A 21,041-nucleotide genomic window follows, 5' to 3' on the forward strand; every position below is an offset into this window, starting at 1 on the left:
TGACAAACATTTTCAGCATCAAAATCTTTCTGTCACAGGTAATACCGGCGGAGCGTCGTATGCCAGAGCGAGAAGAGACCTGGACGTTGGCCCCGGACCAACACGACCCATGTTCCTTCTTCGACGACATCTCCGATGTCAAATCCAAACCAGTCCACGATGTGGATCCCACGCAATCTCGGATTGTCGGAGATACGGGTGAAACCGGCGAGCACCCAGAAGGTGGGACCTTACCACGTAGCCAAGAAACCAGGAAGAGCAAAACGAAAAAAGTGAAAAGTTACCTGAGGAAGTGTAAGGGCGCTCTTTCCAAAGGCGACGAAGCTTCCTCGGACAAGAAGCGTCACGAACACTGTACCTCGTGGTACCTGGACGAGTCTCACCAAGAGGATCTCGACGTTCTCTTACAGAAACAGTCAGAATATCTGGACGATAGGATCGTGGAAGCGCAAGAAGCTTCGAATCTGATACCAGACGAGACCTTGGAAGACACTCCATTACCAATTGATACATTACCAACAACTGATCCTCTGATAAATCCCACGAAAGAGGACGATCGCGAGGACCCTGACGACGAAGCTCTGACAAGACTAACCGAGGATGAACCTAACGAAACGAGTGACTTGAGAAGAAGCCGGACATCCGTGTACGAGGATGCTAGAGATTGCATAAACGATCGAGAGTGTACGGTAGAAGAATCTTGCGTATCCGATAAGCCCCAGAGAAACGATGCAGTGTCTCTGGAAACTCTGACCACGGAAGATACGAATTTGAACAAGTGCGACTCGAACGACACTCTGATAGCGGAAGTGGCGGCTAGTGGACCGGACAGCCCGTCACTGGTCGACGTTGAGGAGGGAAAGGAGGAAGAAACGCGCGACCAGGAGGTGGACGGTGAAACACCGAACGCACTGTCTCTGCTCGGGGTGAGTAGACTACTCGATTATACCGTGATATTCGATTGTACTCTTTGTTTACTTGCGTTCGCGCGTTCGTGCAATCGTCGTTGGACAAACATAGGAATCACTCATAACGCGAGATTTCTCCCGATACCGGGGCCGATAGCATCGATTCGAGACGGTGGTTGTATCGAATCTAACGGTACCACCGGCGTGGAAGGCACGGAAAAGGAGCGTGCAGCTCCCATTTGAATACAAACCACAAACGGTTGCCGCGTGTGTGAGCGCGCGCGAGCACGCCGCTAAAGCAAATTGCAACACACAGAGAGGCGGCCACGGGCAACGTCGGCCTCTCTCGGTAATTTATACCGTCGCTCTTAATGCACTTGTACCGATGATTAAAACGTAATTTCCACGGATACGGGTAAACGTGCGCGGCCTTTTTCACCTGGTTCATGATTTACGGCGCCCAGTTTCGCAGTCGCTTCGTGATTTACGACGGGCCATTCCGTTGTCGTGGGATAGATACCAAGTTCTACGATCGTGCGTCGCGTGTTCCACCGCGTACAGCTGATGAAATTCGGCGTTTTGTGGGAATGCAGCGATCGATAGGCGATCAAGTTGCTTCGGGTTTGTGAAAAGGTAGTTGAAAATTGACCGTGTAATATGAGTGTTGTTTATATGGCAAACAGATTTTAGGAACGTATACTGTACGGAGTTAGAAAGAAGGATGTTATTGGTCATAATCAACACCGCGGCTGTTTTTCTTACACGAAAGTCACGAATGAAAAATATGGTAAATGCATCTGTCTTTTAGTTTTAATTCGTCGTCTTATACGACTTCAATTTCATTAATTATAAAATCCGATTGCTCCTTCGAGAACGACACAGGAAGATTTGCCTGTCGGAATCGTTGAATTTACAAGTACCACGAGACACGCGAGCTCGTCCGTATTTCTTCGGTTTCGATCTTTGTCTCTCCAGTTGAAATTCACGTGGGCGTAACTCTGCAGAGATAACCGTGAATTTGTCTCGTTTATCGATCGTGGCTTATCGATGACAGTCGGCGTGGCTACATGACTTGGATTCGAGCTCATACCGTGCGCGAGTTAGCGGCGGGCCACGGTTGACAAACGGCGATGTTGGGCGTTTCACGACGCCGCGCCTGTGCCGAAAGGTGCGTGCAATAATGTTGCACGTCGCACGCTGCGCTCCAATAGCGTTGCACGCCTGCTCGTGATCGTGGAAAAACGGTCGTAAACCACGTGACAATATGAGCGTGCTCGCAAATGCCACGCGACCGTGGTAATTGAAGTTTGGAACGAAGATGAAGGGTTGCGTGACTTTTAGTTTCCTTTTTCTTCGTTGCGCCATCGAAAAGTTTGATTTAGGGCAGGCTGCCGGATGTTTTATGGATATTGTGCCAAGTTTATGTGGGTAGGAATTTTAGGAAGTTCGAAAAGGCGTGAGCTAATATTGGACGTGAAACTGGGTTTGCTTTTGCGATGCTACGATTAAAAAGAAGGAAAAAGGTAGATTTTTAAAGAACAGTTAAAGACTTACAGTTAAGAATTACGCAGCAAAGAGTACCTGCCGCTCAAAGTCTCTTTCATTTTCACAAAGATTCCAACCCTCCCATACAATGCAGTCGTTTTAAAAATCACGTCGCTTTCACCCGGAAACAATCACCATCGATACACAATACTCCCCGACCAGAGAATGTCTCTCGGAATCGTTTCATCGGTCGTTCTTTCCAATTCTTTTATTGCAAGTGGGTAGGGACACGGCATTCCGCGCTATGCAAATCGTTTGATAATCGATAGGAAATAATAGCGTTCGGGCGGTGCTCCGATTATTAAACGACAGTGCGATCAGAGCGCATTTTTTTCTGAAATATTGTCGTGGTTACACGGGAACATGCGCGGCGCCTCTCACCTAGATACCTACATAACTTCTCCGCGAGTAGAATAATTCTGTCGTCGGCATGACCTGTTGTCATTCTGTCACTCTCGCTTGTGTCACTCTGTTGTATACCTGATTAGGTTTAGGTTGGGTTGACTTCGTCGAGGTACTTGTTAAGGCGGTCCCGCCAGAGGTGTGTATGGGAATTGTAGCTCGTGCTCATTAATTATATCGGACGTGATTTATCCGGACCACGATGCGTCGTGCACGTCCCGCCACAAATCATTGAGTGAACTCTGGAAGTGCCGTGCACTGACAATCGAACGAGCTTTCGAGGATTCTCCATTGGACGGTGGATTTTTCTTCGTAATTAAAACAACCCCTGGATTTCGTTAACTATTCAGTGAATCTTGACACTCAATGTCGAAGCAACTGAACTGAACGTTTACGATTGAGATTAGCTACTAAATTTTACCTAAGATCGTAGATAATTGCAGTCGATCTTTGTATTTTTCCACAGTACCATATCTAAGCGCTAAAGGCTGAAGGTTATCTTTTGAATACCTCTGGACATTCGTTGCAATTATACAGAAAGACTTATATCCTCCAATAAGACATTTTACCTAGAGAAAGCACTACAGATACGAGAGTAAAAAGTGATAATTTAAGTTTTCCATGCATTTACCACGAATTTTTCCGCTATCTTATAGCGATACAGGGCGAAAGGTCCCGGAAGTGGTGGATAAGTACGTTCCACTTGTCCCCAGGGCTGAGACTCGATGCGATGGGAAGCGTGTGTTTGGTTCGCGTGAGGCACAGGTAGGCAATAGGTGGGCGCGTTTGCACTGGCATTAGAGCGTGCAGTGGGCCGAGAGTGGCCGGCAGCGTGGTTCCGTGGCACGTACGCACACGGGGTGGCGTAAATCTGACCAGTCGACAGAGTCGATCGCCGCTGAAACGCTACCCGATCATCAGTCGTGAAAGTGTAGCCGGGGAAAATGATCGGCCGTGTCCGCGTGCACGCCACGCACGCACGCACGCACCCACCCAGCCTCTGCTCTTCTCCGTTTTCCTTCCTCTCCGTCCTTGTTCGGTTTTCGAGCTGCGCATAGGCATCGCGAACCCGTTACATCGGCCGGATTATAGATTAAGCCGCGCCTCCGCGTGGAAAAACGATAAGCGGAATACTGTGCGGGATTTATTGTAATTGGCGGTAATGACGGTTTTACGCCGTCGCTGCCACCATCGTCGCCATTAAACAGCCGTGCCACGGACGCCTCGTTGAGTTCCGCGTGCGTTTAGAACCGCACGCTATTCTCAGAGTATGTATTATTTGCTGCGTATATCGAAGAGTATAAAGAGTATAAAGAAGATCGGAGCTTCTTCGTTTTATTGGACACTGAGGAGGCATTTGGTGTGAAACGTAGCGTCGAAGGAGCTTTCTGTTCATTCCCCGATGATTCTGGTCTTGAGAAATTCTTTCTTACAGGTTGCTGTGAATCCTAGAGGCATTTAGTTTTATACGCGAATACGCGAGAAATGTCCAGTATTGGACAATGTTTAATGCAATTAACGGTTGGCGATTAGGATTAGCAAATACTTCAACGATCGTGATTAGGAATGAAACTTTCCTACGACCGATGTACGATTATAATCAACGATTATGTTCGAACGAAACACGCGAAGAACGAAATGCATGCAACGTAGCTGCTCTCCTAAGAATCTGTCTATTCAATTGTTCTGACAAATTCGTCAGTGTAATTGCCAATTACATAAACGACCTATTCAAATTCTCTTCATCGTGCAACTAATATTCAAATCTGCCCTGGGGTCTAGTATCAATCAGTTTTACTCGTTGACAGTCTTCGCTTAATACAAATAGAAGTTAATTAAATTTCGACTAAAATCCGATCTTAACCATCAATCAATCAATCAATCAATCAATCAATCAATCAATCAATCAATGGGATTAAAAATTTTAATCCATTTATTCTAACACTGTCAGAGACAGAGAAAATCGTGTCGGCCCTCGATATCGATCTGCCATAAGGAACGATCCGATTGACTCGCGTGACTCGCGATCTTGGAACGCACCCGGGTGGATGTGGTTCACCGCAGCTCGCGTGGTGCGTAAACCGCGAAATTTAATTGCTCGTTAGTCAACGGCAATGTCCCGTATGCCTGGCATTGAATTCTCGCGGGAAACTCGACGACCTTGAAAGTCGATCTCGCCCGGATCGTCCCGTCGACAGGACACATAACGCGTTCGCTTCTCAATCGACCAGTTCTCCTTTCTATACCACCGCCGACGACGACGATTCTTTGCTCGCTTCGCGACGAGGAACTCGAAAGAGCGACAAAGAGAATCGTGCGTTCCGAACACGTTGTAAAACATATATTTAACGGTAGTCAGGTACCGTAGCGAGAGAGAGGATTGTAATCTTATACGTTCCAAGTGGTGGGTATCGGGTGTTGCTCGTTTCAAACACTCGGGAAATATTAATGACTAGCCTGTTTTCGAGAAACCCTCTGGTCCCTCGATCCTACATTTTAAGAAAAAGGACAAATGCCAGTCGAAACATCGTTACCTACGATTATCGTCGATTAGGTGCCGATAACTTACCGATAATTGGCCGCGGATAATCTGTTACGTATTGGAAAATTACATGTCATTTCGAGGCGATCGTTTCGCAGCTTCGCGGCACCGGTAAGCATTGTCCTCGTATCGGCGAAGATTGTAGCGTTCGTCGAGGAGAAAAACACGGTTTGGATTTCATGAGGGGACTTACGAGCTGGATTATTGCTTCTTCGATACTCTAGCTTGTAATACGTTCACGGTGTTACGTCGATGTTCACGGTATTACGTGTTTTCGATCCCACTTTCGCTCTTAAGTGTCCAACAATTTAGTAACGGATCGATACAAAAGGGAGCGGCGTTCGTGTCGTTAATTCTCATTAAATTTTAGACAGAAAGCCATGCAGGTAAATGGGAGGAAAGCAATAATTTCGATCGACGCGACCAAATTATTTCGCATTGGTTGGTACTGGAAAGATTGGAATATCTCGCGTATTCTTTATATTTGCCTTTGTAACTCAAAATTTGCAAGAATACAAATCTTTAAAACGCGGTTTGTTCGTGCACGCTTGAGCAGTTCGTGGAGAATATCCGTTCAGAAATTCAAACGGCACACAGCACTGAATCAACACTGAAGAGTGGTCTGAATATTAAGTTGAACGTCACAACAGTCTCGCTCCAAATCGATCGGGTTCATTGTTGGAGGTCAGCGAAGAGCGATCGACCGCAATCCTCGGACGAATATAGCAGGGTACGGTTGTTTGGGTTCGCACGAGCATAACCCGGAAACGGTTGTCTGACACGAGACTAGGGGTTCGTGAACGTTGACACCTTATTATCGGTGTGCCTGGGGGCCGCGATCATCGGGAAGAAGAAATTGCTCTGCTCGTTCTCCGCGGCACGGCGAAAGTCACCGAGTGAAAAGAATGGCCCGCTAAACTATATTCCGATCGGAAGTCACGCGGAATAATCCCGTGGCGGAGCCTTCTTTCTCCCTTTCTCTCTCCTCTCGTTCTCTTTTTCTCGTTTTGCAAAGGATCGCCCATGAGATTCGATCGGCGAACTGGCGATCGGACACGGTTCAATGAAGAAACGATCCTTTATCCGACACTCGAGAACGTAACCGGCTTATTCAATATCTTCCATATTTAAATAGCCGGCACACGATGCTAATAAAGAAACTAGAAAGGTACCTGGCCCGTCGCGAGCGAATCTCGTCGCTTGATAACGTTATTGAACGCGGTTTCGCCTCTATTGAACGCGGCGATGCGATTTAATAGCGATCCTCGGTTACTGGTACGCTGGTACAGCACGGTGAAATCGAAATCGATAATGTTTATGCGATTATGTTGAATGGGAAGAGTCCGATCAATGTGGCAATGATACGCGTTACGTGATGTTTCGCAACGGATTTACGAATACTTGTTTTTATGTATGTTTGAAATCGGACGGTACAAATTCGACTGCGAATACGAAAGGACGAATGTTATGGTTAAGAATCCACGAATATTCGAGATAAAAATTCGTTACTAGATAGGAAAGATTCCAAGAATTATTCGTATTTCGTATATAGATGGACTGTTAGGAGAGCGAGAAAGTTTCACAATTTTCAAGGCTATCGGCTTTTTTGCTTTTGATATAAGAAACTTGTATTTTGTTACGAATATTACGAAGGAAAGATAAAGATGTTCGGGTTCGGTAAAGTTCAGTTGAGAACTTTCACATCTTTTATGAAATTTGAAAAATTTGTAAAGATCTGTTTCGAAATACGGGAGAAATTTCGATGGTCTTAAGAGATGCTCAATCAGCAACATAAGAAAACTGTTTTAGTCTTCGTATAAACGATCGTAATTATCGCTAAGAGACAATTTATCCTCGACAAGGATGAAATCGTCGAGAAGTTGGTTTATTCGTAAACTGTCGGTAAATAATCTTTTAACGAATAACAGAAAACACTGGAAATCAGCGAGGATTTATCAACTACGGACGTTTCCATGAAACTGTCCAAAAGATTGTTGTGAATCTCGCGACTGAGTCGTAAGCAGCTGTTGGCTCCGTTTATACGAATCCTCGAAATTGCGATACGCGAGGGAGAAAGCATTCGCGGAAACTACCGCTTTCACAAAACTACCGAGTATCTTAACAGGATACTTTTTTCAGATGTTACACCACTCGACACTTTGCGATATTCCAGAACAATAACTCGAAATCTTCCTGGTCTCTGGCTCGTCGTCCGGCTGTCCATTTAAGTTGAACTTCTTCCACTCTCACACCTTCTTTTGCTACGAATCCATTGATTATTCGATTTAATAATTTGACAATTAGTAGATACCGGTAATGCCAGTTCTTAATTTCCCTTCTATTACAACCATTCACAATCTTCCTTTCCAACGAACGTCGAAGAACATCCTCAAAATGTCCCACGGAATTTGAAAAGTTTACGACTATGAATATTCCGAGGATGCAAAGTTTTGCCCCTGGCAGGATTCGGTCGAATCAGATGAGAATCGGGCGGACGTGTTCGCGGAGAGAAAGTGATTGGTCAGAGAGAGACTCGTAGTCTCGACGCCCTGCTCGAGTCGACGTTCTTTCGTGATGCTCGTGATACGACGATATCTTCTCTCGCTGCACCCGATGCACATGAGCCGTGCAGCGCGTGTCACCAACCAGCGGGTCACGTTTCCGGTAATTAATGGTTCACGTCATCGACGAGGTCGAGACAGCGGTTACATCTGTCGATTGTTGTTCGTATCCGGACACTCGGATCAGGGACAGGCTGATTGTGCGGTTCATTTGGGGCTGCACGATGAAAATTAGCGAATTAAGCGACGATTCGAGCGTAACTGCGGGAAGCTCGTTTGTCGTTTCACGCGGCAACTGGTTTTGTACTCTGTCAGTGATTTGTGAAGATACAAATTAAACGGACAGCTGTGAAAACCGCCTCAAACGTAGGATTTCAATCGAGGCACGAAAGGTATCGAACGGAATGAAATGAACGGTTGTGAGAGGTTGAGGAAGTAGTGGAATTTTCAGCTGTTTAAATTGGAATTTAAAAGCTTCTTTTGCTTTTAATTGAACGTGGTGTTGGAGCGAATGGCCGTATTTGAGCAATTATTGAAAATTAATTATCTCATAAAACTGGTAAAATTCACAATTTTTTTGACAGAAATTCAAACGTGGTTTTATTAGACGCACGAATAAAATTTGTGAAATTATTATATAGGAATCGTCATAAAAACGGCGGCTATTGTACAATAACGAGAATGATTTATTTTTGAAGAGTGAGTTGATAAAACATTTTCAAGCGGGCTTCACTTGGTTTTAAGCGCTCGAAGCGCGCCCGAATTATTAAACCTACATGAATTTCACGGCGAATGACCAACGACACGATAAAGAACGGTGAGGCATTAATTAATTTTTTCCTCTCGTTCGTCGGAACGTTACGCTCGTTATTCGTTTGGCTCGAAAATTTATCACGTTACGCGTATGTATACGCGAGGCTGGGACGCGCGACTACCGCATAAATGTATCGAACAAACACGCTCGACAACTTTTTCACGGTTGCTTCGGTGAATACGTTGAAAATACATCGGTAATCGAAATTCACTCGCTGGAAATCAGTAGTTTACAATCGCGTTAGCACTGTTTGAATCCAGTGAAAATACGAATACAGATTAATTTAAAAAGTGCTTTATTTTTTTCTATGATTTCCATGATTGAGTTATATGTTCTCTGTAAACGGATAAAAATGTTTCATATTTCTTGTTTTTAAATAATATCTTCTAGTATTTCCAACACCGACAAACGATTAATCGTTGAACGAATTACGAGTGCCAATTAAATTCGACGCGATCTAATTTCCTCGATCGAAGGAGAATTCTCGTTCGCACCGTGGTAAAGTCGTGGAACTCGCAGAAACTCGAATCGAGTACAAATTCACGGTGGTATTCTCGGCGCGGTACGGAAGTCTAGAGTTGGAACAAAGGGAAGGTTCGAGGCGGCGTTTCTTCTGCCACGAACGGTTACGGCTGTACACGTCTGAGGGATTAAAGGATACGGTCGATTAATGGTCGACCAGGCCGCTCGTTGCCTTACCCACCGGGCTCCGTAGGTTTCGTGTGTTTCGCAGTGAAGAACGACATGCTTCGGATTTAGGACAAGCGTTGCGTGATTCTATTTCCATGGCACGACCATGCGGCTCCGTGTAACCCATATTCGTTCCAAAGAACTCCGATGAATCACGACGATCGATCACGAATGTACCCGCGCGCTCTACGCAAATGTTCGTGGAGAACGCGATCGAAGCGAAAAGTTGCCATACTTGTGCAACTTCTTCGCGTAGCTCGTACTATTTCAGTTCACCAAGGTTCGATCGTATTTGCCAGTGTCCTATCGGTTATCGAATATCGGAAAGATTAAGAATTTTTGTTTGCCACTTTCTAATAGCGACGCGCGTATAATACGAAGATTACAGGAAAATATTTTAAGAACTACCAAGGGATATTTTAATACAATGTAGCTACAAATGGAAAGAATTTGTTAGGTCCGAATATATCGTTGACAATTTGTTTTAGAAGGTATAATTATTCGGGCAAGAATGTTATTGGTAACATAGTTAATTGACAACATGCTATTTTAAAAATGCTTCCTTAGAAAAAGTAAGTTAAAGTTGTCGTGTTCCCCGTGGTCTTCGTGCGATACGAACGCGTCACAGATAACGCAGCGTTGGTTATCGAACTTGCCAAAGATTCGATTCTTCTCGAAAGGAGATAAGATGTTTCGAACGAACGCCTGGCTGGGAGCCAAGATGTGATCGACTGCCGTCGCAAACACACTGCCAGCGGATATATCGTGTCAACGACGACGCGTCGTTCGTGCACGAGGTCTGAAAATCACGGACTACCCCGTGTGCAGTCACGGATATTAAGTAATGGGCGGTCATTACATCGGTGACGCGAACACGGTGTCGTGTGGCGATCACCGACGTGGCATCCATCGCGTTTCTTCGCTTTTTCCAAGACGATCACACTCGACGAACCCTGTGACCCACATCCCACGGTCGAGACTCCTCTTCCGCCACGAGGATGACATTTTCCATGTCGTCGTCCCCGCGAGTTGCACGATCATCGTGCGCCAACCATGCCGCTAACCCGCCTGACAAATTTATGGACCCGGTTCCGTTGCTGTGATTGAAGCCCTCAGGATAGAGGAAACGCGATGTCCAAGTAGCACGCTGTGCTTATATACGATGATGGGTCATGTAGTATCGCATACCGCAATTTGGTAATCTCGAATTTCGTGGGTTTGTTAGTTCTGTTATGATCCTTTGTAAAAATTAATTAATTGGGAAGCGTTCGTGTACTGACTTTTAGCAAATTAATCATAGGAAGCAGTAAGATCGAAGAATAATACATCTGGAATAGAGTGGTTCTATGTGAAGGAATAAGCACAAACTTTGCTATGAAACCTTGTCTTTTTATGACTTCGTTCTCGAAGAAGTTAAATTTAGAAATTTTACTCGAACGTTCCTAGTTTCTTGCGATTTCTGCCCAGCCTGTACGTTTCCTGAAGGTTACCTTAGCCTTGACTCAAATGTTCTCGCCATTCAATTTTCAGTGACCACCGTCACGTGATCGTAAACCATTTTACAAGCAGGTCACGCGCGTTTAGTAATTCCGATTATGGCCGAGCAACTCAAGGTTTCGGTCTCGCCCTTTGACGCTGAGTCCGTCGATAATCTTCCATGCAACGTACGTGCTGTTAGGACCTGGAAATGTTTGGAAGAGGAGGGAATCGCAGAGATACAGATTTTTCCATCTTACTGCACTCGAGAAAACCACTTGACCAGCGGTGGGTCTTGTTGTGAGGCTTCAAAGGAGACCGGAAGAGCAAGGTTAAACGAACCTGTTAATAAAGACCGGTGGCCGATTAAAAAAGTTGATTGAATCCGTCCCGGGCGAAAGCAGTTTTCGTCGAAGGATGATCCTCCTCTTCTCTCTCGCGTGCAATAAGATACTCGCGCTTTTTACTCAACGACGATGACTCTCTTCTCTCTTCTTTTTCTCTCACGCTGGTGGCCGGCGTGACCGGTAGAAAGCACCCGGCGACCAGTTGATCGCACTTCACCGGTTTCTTTGGCAAAGAAAGCCGAGAACCCGAGTCAGCCCGGGTTGAACGCCGTTCTATGGAAAGTCTGGCGAGGAGAGAAGCGACACAACGGGATGAAAGGACGTGGAGAAGAAGTACCAAGGAAGGATAGAGGCAAAGGACGAGGAAGGAAAGGATAAGGAAGGATTAGCGGCGTGTTAGCAACGCTTGTAGTCCGTCAGCCACCACGACACTGGATGTCTTTCTTCATTAAAGACCGTTCAGACGTCCCGGTGTGTCGAGACGTCCATCTGGACGGCTCAATCGAGACCCTGCTACGACGAAAGGATACCCCCCTGGTGCGAACAGACCCGTTTCCATGCGCGAAACCATCCCGATAGTTCGCCATCTTTCGGCTCATCATCGTGCCTGGCATATCGCAATTAAAGGTCACCCTTGTCCGAGCCACTTGCCCCGTAGAGAAACTAACGTTCCACTTGCTTTTACCTTGGTCTATTTTCATGACCTACAGACATTGTACAGAGTGTGTGGAAAGGCGATTACGACGTATGTATTCTGAACGTAACTGTATATTATTGCGATCATCTGGTATAGAACATCGAGGCTTACCACTGTCCAACTGTAGAATCAAGAAGATAGTAGACTCTTGGTATGGCATTCTTACGACAAACTTTATGTAAATACTAAGTACACGAATACGCAATGCGGGAAACAAAATCGTAAGGTTCCCAGTACTCTATTCTTCGAAAGAATTTTTCCACGGCGAAAAGTCGATAGGGAGAGTATATAGGAACCATAGAAGCGAAGTCGTCCGAGGATCAATATTTGCCGTCTTGTCTAGCGCTGACTTGGACGTAGTCGAGAACACTACATCGAACCAATACCGCTTCACCAGTGACACGAAGCATCCATCTCCCTTTTCGTTCCATGGCATCTTTATCTTACCTCACCCTCAGTCGTAGAATCTTCAAAAATGCTGAAAGCTTCTTCCACTTGTGAAAGTTCATAATGTAAATACGGTATATATCGTTCGTACCAATCTTTCCCAAAAAATTCGTCGAAAATTCCCACGTGTGTCTCTTTCATAGAAAAATGACTATGAAGGTATCGAACTAAATATCTTTCTTTTCTTCCGATAGAATCTTCGTCCCTTCCCCCACTTCCACTTCTCCTCCACTTCCTCAAATCTTTAAAAAAAGATTTTCAAGCGTGAAACGTTCGTAGCCTAAATAAAATACGTTACTCGTACGATTCTTATCAGAAAACTTGTCGAAAATTTCCACGTGTCACTATCTCACGGAAAAATGAAAATGAAAGTTCATAGAAGCTGACTGCTGTTAGTCGGCAGCCGCTGTCCGCTCTCGGTGTTTGCGCACGGAAGCGTGTGTTTGCGTTGGTGCGCGGTGCAAGTGTGCCGTGTTCCTTGGACAGGTCGGTTGATCGGCGCCCGTGACGTTAATGCTTCCTGCAACCTGGAAGCGGATAACCTCGCGTCGTGAACCGAGGATCGTCGACCCGATGACGTTTCCATCGTCGACCCCAAGTGTCCTGGCGAAAAGGGGTCAACGATGTAGCGAAGCAGTTGAATCGTCGATTCGTTCGATGGTCGAGAAAGTATATTTTGGAAACTGTATTGGGAAACGTAAACATCTCCAGGTGGCTTCTGATGGGTGGTCGACGTTGTTGAAGATCTGTTTGGAGAAAGTTAGAATATGATGTTCCTATTGGCAGGTTTGACGTTGGTTAATTGATCGATTGGTATTTGAAATTTAACGATCGTCCCCGATAGTATTTTACGATGTTAGGATCAGTCCTGGAAGGTAGTAGATCGGTTGATTGGATCTGAGAAATTGTAACTCTATGTTCGATAGGGTAAGCTAATAAGTGGTGACAGTTTGCGTGAGTTTGAAGATTAGACAAGTAGATTATTGACTCTACTAATTGTAGGTTCTACTGGTTACCCTTTAAACGCAAACATGCTACAAACATCTTGTTAATTTGTAAAATCAACTTTCTCTATCCTAAGATGTTACATATAAAAATTTCAATGGCCGGCCTCAACCTTTCTTTACTCCGATTAGTTGCACAAGAATCCCACAACTTTCCAAACTTAGTCCTTCTTTCTATGCTATAGAAAGAAATAAATGGAACCATGATGAAATATTTGCCAACAAATTTTCAGTTTTGACAGTTTTGGCAGTAAAATAGCAATTGAGAAGATCTAATTCTCGACAGAGAGAGATCTTTCTTTCCAAGATGTATGGTAAAGATCTCTCTTTTTAATAAAGAAGAATCTAATTCGGAACGATTAATCGAATTGGAAATTCATTGAAACTCCCCATTTACCGTTATTTCCCACTTTTGCCGCTGTACAAGGAGTCAGATAGCATAACTCTAGTTATCATCGAACAAAGTTCCGCTACAAGATTCCCTAATCTATCTTCTCGATTCGTTTCACCAACGGTTCACCAAATGAACTCGAAAGAACCGTCTAGGAACAAGGAAAGCTCGTGGTGGCGTTCTGTACCGCTGGTGGAGCTTTGAGAGCGGCAGCGAGGTTAGAAGAAACGGGACGATAGCGCGGTACAAGTCCTTTCCATCGTGTCCCCTCTGATTTGCATGAAGTTAGCCTGTTACGGAACGGTTGCAAAGCGAGCCCGTTTCCACCCACGCGAGCGTGCGCCGCCGGCTGCCGTTTGCAAAAGGCACCGCGCGTTCCGCTTGCTAAACGCGCGCGCGCCCGCTCGCACGCCGCTGACAGAACGCGCTTACTGTGCTGTCCGCCGCGGCGACACGCACAATGCGCCCCTGACCAAGCTTTTACGGTCTTTATCACTCGAATCTATCGGCCTCCTCCTTCTTGCTTATTGGATCCGTGGCTAAACTATGTTACTATCAAAGCCGCGGAGAGTTGCAGCGAACGGATTGGATTCCGCACACATGTTTGGATTTATTAAGGGTTCCGTTAGCGGCTCGTTTCCTGTTGCGGCCGATGGGCGAGGTTGCAGATAGTGGAGAGTAGGAATTAGGATTGATAAATGGAGGGAGGGGCTGGGTTATTGCGCACGTGGGTTTTTGGGATAGCTCGGGGGATGATGTAGAGTGGTAAGGGAAGATGAGTGTGTTGGAGAATGATTGTAGATTGTATTAACCCTCCAGCCGCGGGCGATTTTCATATTTTTCTGTACAAAATCGCGGATGAAATTTATATCTTGTAAATGTATTGTATTATCATAAGGAGACTTTTGACGCAATAAAAAAAAAAGTCAGCATATGCGAGTAAAAGCAATTAAAAACGTTAGCAAAATAAGAATAATTTGCATAAATGTGCATGTCCCCACTGAAGCTTCGAACGTGTGATAAAAAGACAAAGAACAATAATCACCGTTTTACATGGCAGTTCTTCATCTGCACTAAAGTTAACAAAGTCCCCACGTTAGTTTTTAGATCGTCCAAGGATTTCATTCCAGGAATCCGACATTATTGCGCATTTACTGTCGCTTAAAAATGCAAATGCCTCGCTAACGACCGTACTAGTCGAGACCACTTAGCCTAAAGTAAGACATAAAGATGCGATCGTTCCTGCCTCGAGACATCGTTCTTCCCCTACCCCTGTTTCGTTGCGTTCGTTCTCGATTAATTAGCGTGTAGCTTAATTACCCGGCGCGTTTGCTCGAGAGAATTAGCCAGAGGTATAGCGCATAGTTCCACGCGAGGCTCGCGAGCACCGGTAGCTCGCGCTTCGTTCTGAACTATTCCAGTTATCCTCACGGTGTTATCAAGATGGATTCCAGCCGAACGATACGGTTTGCGGAGAAATATGAAACGTGAAAATAATTAGTCGTAACACCTAACGATTTGACGAAGAATGTGGCACTTTCGCATCGTTTTTTCGTGTATACGCCGAGATAAGAAGAAGAAAAAACTATGGTCACACGATTATTTCCTCTTTTTTTTGGAAAGTCACTTATCTTATCGCTGTGTTAAACGGTATGCCAACTCGAGCGATGTAAAAGATAGTCTATCGTAACCTCGACCTTTCCGAGTATCTCTCAAAATTTCTAGTTGACCGTAATTCGAATCAAGGCGTTGTCTATTCTCGTCTACGACCTCGAACTCCGAGCTGCCTCGCGATTTATCACGATTCCGCTTGTCTCTCCGTCTCGAATCGCCTCGACTTCGTGGATGTTGATTAATAATGCAGACGAGTTGCATCGTATGCATCGATAAACCCGCGTGTCTTCTTATTAGCAAAGATGAACGTTACCTGAATGGTGGCCTCGATTAATTATTCGCCGGTGATAGATGCCGCGTCCTTGTTCAAGCGTTCTGCAGTCCAGAGAAAGAATTTTTCCTGCTGTTCGGACCAAGGATTTGGACTACGTTGGAAACAGCTGTTGGTGGTCCAATTACGAAGGCAGTACGGTTCAGTGAACCGCGAAATTGCCATTTTATACTGCTACATTCTTTTTTCTATGAAAATCTAATTTTCTATGGCATTTGACATTTTTCCATTTTGTCTGTCGCCATTAGGATGTGGCGACTTCAAGTAATAAATTTAACTACAAATATATCGAGTTAATGTTTTTACATTTAATAAGAAGTATCGTACCATTAAGAAGAATTCCTTTCAAATATTTTCCACATACACCGTTTCATCAAACAGCCACGCAAGTGACTTCATCTGTACCAAACGGTATAGCAATCACCGGTAATCCATGATTCGATTGAAATTAACGTAATTACTCTTCGCTTCGTTTTAACGAACGTAGAATCCTCGTTGCGGTACGATACCGCGATTTCCTTTAAATTACAATCCCTGGAATCGTCGCGATGCAATTAAGGGGTAATTAATACTATCTCTTGTACGTAATCGAGCGATGTCTGAGCGCTCATCGCTCGATCACGTTCCTCAATTCTAACTCTAACTCTAACACGAATCACGGGCTATTGTCATAACTGTCCGCGGATATTACGTCGCTGGCTTTAATTCAACGGTTGAGGCCCAACGGTTGATAGGGTTTTGCGGTCGAGGCTGGTTAATCCAAGCCGATTCGAATAACGAAACCGACACAGCGTTACGTAAAACGGCCACTTCTCATTCGGATTCTTCCTATCATTTCTGATCGGATAACAGGAGATGAAATGACGAGGCTGGTTGGATGCTCGCGAAATTGCGTTTCGTCTACGCTATCGTTAAGGGATTGAAATTTCTAACAAATTGCTCCATTTTCCTCAATTTCTTTTTTCCAAACATTTCACGTTATCGAAATTCCACGTTTATAAAACGTATCTTCTATCTAAATTCTACAACTTTATGAAATTTGAGGAAATTTCAAAAGTATCTTCATAATTTCGATAAATTCTCATATAAAAATCGATGTTCTACCTTTACTCCGACTCTACCAACGATTCTGATCTCGTAAATTTCCCCTCATAAGCGCGTACCACTGCGTAACACCGTTCAGTCCGTTCCAATATAACTTAACCCAGCAAGAAATTCCCGGTGATGGCGTTAAATGTTTATAAAGGGCAGCGACCTGTTTCTCGGCCGTGCAGGAATGGCGTAAAGTCGATGGGCAAATATTTGCGGTATCATCGTAGTCGGGAGGTGAACACGTTCAGCTCGCAGGGTTAATAAAGGCGGAGAATGGCTCGAAAGAACGGATAAAGAGAAAGAGAACGAAAGGGAGTTAAAACGGAGGGACGAGGAAACGAAGGGAGAACGAAGCTCGAAGCGCTTGAGAGAGGCGGTTGCTTCTGTGGTCGATCGGTACGCGAGCATCGAGATCCGAGTTTCCACCTACGAGTCGCCGGAAGGGACAGTTTCCGCGGTCCGAGAGCAACGGGGATTTCATTTGCCGCGCGATTCAAGGCGGCTCGGTGATCTCCAGGCGGCGTCTGTCCTTTCTTTTATGCAGCACGCTCGGATCCCTCGTGATCGTCGTGCCAAGCGCGAGGTGAAAGTCTATCTCCTCGGATCCTTCGCCTGCCTCGTTGCTTTCTTTCTCCTTCTTCGATTTTGTACACCTAATCCTGATATAAGCTCCGTTACAGATATACACGATGAGCGGAGAAAAATAAGGAACGGTGTAATCAGCGTGATTAATCGGAACTATTGAAATTTTACTGAATAAAAATAAAGACTCGTGATTCGAGTTGTATCCCATTCGCTAAAATTGTTGGGTCGCTATATGCTCTATAGAGCCCATAGAATTATTATAAAACGAAATCAGCTTAGAAGTCTACTATCTTGGGTCACGGTTACGGTGGATCCGTGTTCTGACGAATTTGTCAGGATAATTAAATATACTATGGATACTATGGACACGGATGTATATGTAGTTTCGTCTACGGATGTCTCATTCATCAGAACATGATACAATTAGTCAGCAGGTGTCTTATCTTCTATACGGTGCAGACATTCGGATATATTCAACATATGTTGCAACACATTACGATGTAAACATAGTCTAACGTTCTTCTTTCACTGGGTAAGGATCACTTGCTTCTACGTTACTACGAACTCGCTGGAAGAGGATCGAGGCTGATTTTTTCACGAACACGGATAAGCAGGCTGTACGAGATTATATACATCTCGCTTGGAACATGGAAAATCACGCGGAGGTTGAGGAAATTCGACTCCCTTGAACTAGCTGTACTCGTTCATCACCCAGGAACTTTGTTACCGCCGCGGATGTTGCACAACGCGCAAATGCGAGTGAGTCTCCAAGCTGATTTACGGGGTGCGTGTTTCCCGGCCTCGAGCGGTTCCTGTCGTCCGATCCACCGATAACTTCGTGGATACATGGAAACGTTTTTGAAGAGAATGTAACGGCCAGGGATCGCCGTTGTTGCCAGCGATCTTCTAGCGGAGGATCGATAAATTGGATCGATAGCGTGGGTGTGTTGATTTGGTGAGAAAGTAAATGACGATGTTCGTCTTTGCGAATGAGAGGATCGCGCGTTGTTTAATGTGTTCAGCGACTGTGATATGTTTTAATTTTCTAAGTTCTTAGCAAACCTTGTATACTTTTAACTCTTTTTTTTCATCTTATAGTTATATTTTTGGAATTTACTTTTGACGGTTAGAATTTTTATAGAAATTCGGAAGGAGTTACAGATATGGACTATTCTTTAAAAATACTGTTATATCGATGTTTTTCAATTCTTCTAACACGGATTAAATATTTTCAACTGGAAGATTTCTGTTTCAAGTGGTATGTTAAATAAAACAAGAAAATAAAATGTGTAGTATTTTCGTCGTTAATTTTGTTAAAATTATATAGAGCAAATATTCCGCGTTAATAGCGACGGGACTGAAAGTTATTACAGTACCCTCAACGATCCTAGAAATCGATTCATCATTTTCGAGATATTATCCGCGATGGATCGGACAATCGACGAATCAAATAACGACATCGTTCTCCCCTTTATAGACCCGTCACCTCAACCTCCATTATCGTTAAAAGCCATCTCGCCGCGTCCTTTCTCGCTTACGATTTTCGACCGCGCCAAAGCGTCCGTCTTACATAATCGTACGTACGGTAATTTTCCTTCGAGTTAACGACACTGTGGCAATTCGACTCGGAGATTTCCGTTGCGCAACACTGTTCGCCGCTTCGAAGTTTACAGTAAACGGGTGCGATTTGCGGGACGATGTAACGCAAGAAAATTGGAGCAAATATTACAGGTTACAACGAGCAAAAGCGACGGGAGGAAATGCTCGCGTGTAGAACGTTTGTTGGAGTTAAAGCGCTTCCGCGACTTCTTTGCGGGTGGCCCTCGTGCCAGCCGCAATTAGTTTCAACCGTGCACGCAACGAGAATTTAATCGCGCGGATCCACGGGAGCGAGCCGGAGGTTGTGTCAAAATTTCGTTTTCGAATTCTACTTGACGTTTCCTAATGAGGTTCGACAGTTAATTAAAAGTTCGAATTGTGCGAATTTAAAGATTCAAACATGAATTTGAATTCGGTCTAGATTTGAATTTCAGTTTGAGTTTGAGTTTAAGTTTGAGTTTGAATGTAGAAATGATCTTTACTCACCAGACACTCGGAACTCAAGTTTCGTCGAACAGAGAATTACAAATTGAAAGATCTGAAACTTCTCTGTTCAGGATCGATAATAAAAGTGAAGTAATTTCAAAGCGCTTTATACGTAGTAACTTCATAGTACCAATTTGCAAGCAACGTAGATGGCGATTGATTTATTACAGCGCGCACGATATTTCCGCAGAACTCGCGAGCGACATTAAGAGCATAATTGGCAATGTCGTTGATAACGTGAAACGCGAATTACAGTAATTACCGAATGAATTTTTCAGTTGAGTCGCGTTTTCTATGCGTTTACGCGCGCTTGTCAACCAACTGGGACCAACGTTCAGCTTGATTTTTAGATTTGGAGGAGAGAGTTAAACGATATCGACTGGTAAATAGGTGTCTTGTACGATCTGTCGCGTTTCCATTATTACTCGTTCCCCTGCTCCGCGTTATTAGACTTTCCCTTATTTGTTTCGTGGCTCGTGTAGCGAGCTTTTCGATCTGTTCGATTGCTACAAAAACGTTTCACAGGCTGTAGCACATACCTTGGCATATACTGGCGATGTTACATTTCAGAATTTCTTGCTACGTCATATAAGAAACGATCTTGTAAATCTCGCTTACGATAGCACAAGTTCGTTTCCAAATAAATTGTACGAGTTCTTTGAACTTCCGTAAAGTGAATTTTCGTGACGCATTGTGTTACGTCCGGTGATTCTCTACACAAACCAGGCCCACATGTCTACACATCCTTATTGCGTACCCTCAGCAATCTTAAGGACCCACCATAAATCTTGGCAGTTTCATAGTTAAGGTCCTTTAGATCAAATATGTATCTTTTTACTTCAAGTGTTCCTTGGTATTTAGTGTCCACTCCGGGAAGGTACAAGAAATATGGTTTTTCTCACCTACGGTGTCTCCCGCTAGCAACTTTCTCTCGGAGACGGCTAGAACCCTTCCTTGCCCACCAACCTTTTTCTTATTCAATTAGAAGCAACGACTGTTGCCCTCACTTTCCTGGCCAAAATTGTCATCAACGAATCCGATGTGCTAGAACACCCATCGATAGCTCTCCTCCGTCACAGCATCGTCACCGAACTTCACTGGTTTTCCATCTTTAGATCAGTCAACATCTCTTGACTGGTTTTCCACCCTTAGATCAGTCTTCTATTTAACCTATATATACGTACCAAGCGTAACTGTCTATGTCTATAAAGTTGTTGGAATAAAGTGTATATTGTAACCTGTTACTTCAGTGTTATAATCAATTCAACCACCTCTATTATCCTAAACGAAATAGGGGACCGATCATTTCGTGGCGTCGATTATCTAATCGTAACGGGAATTTACGACTCCCGTTGGCGCGCTTCCTCGCGATCGCGTCTCTCCGCGAACGGTCGAACACATTGGAAAAACTTTTTTAGGAAATTCCGTGTGTAACGCTTGGTCCAGAGCCATACGATAGAGCTGGCCAAAAGATCATAAAAAATTGCAAGTCCTGAGCTTGAAATTCGAA

General features: G+C 44.5%; 1 protein-coding gene across 6 annotated transcripts in view; it reads left to right on the top strand.

Moving 5' to 3' along the window:
- The window catches only part of LOC126868417 (uncharacterized), a 304,466-nt gene that overhangs the window by 37,674 nt on the left and 245,751 nt on the right, over positions 1–21,041 (top strand). For all 6 annotated transcript variants that reach the window (XM_050623833.1, XM_050623847.1, XM_050623840.1 and 3 more), the window contains exon 2: positions 39–926. In XM_050623833.1, the coding sequence (XP_050479790.1) occupies positions 39–926 (888 nt within the window). The remainder of the gene's footprint in view (positions 1–38; positions 927–21,041) is intronic.

The sequence above is a fragment of the Bombus huntii genome, chromosome 1 (assembly GCF_024542735.1).
Source record: "Bombus huntii isolate Logan2020A chromosome 1, iyBomHunt1.1, whole genome shotgun sequence".
Taxonomy (NCBI): Eukaryota; Metazoa; Arthropoda; class Insecta; order Hymenoptera; family Apidae; genus Bombus; species Bombus huntii.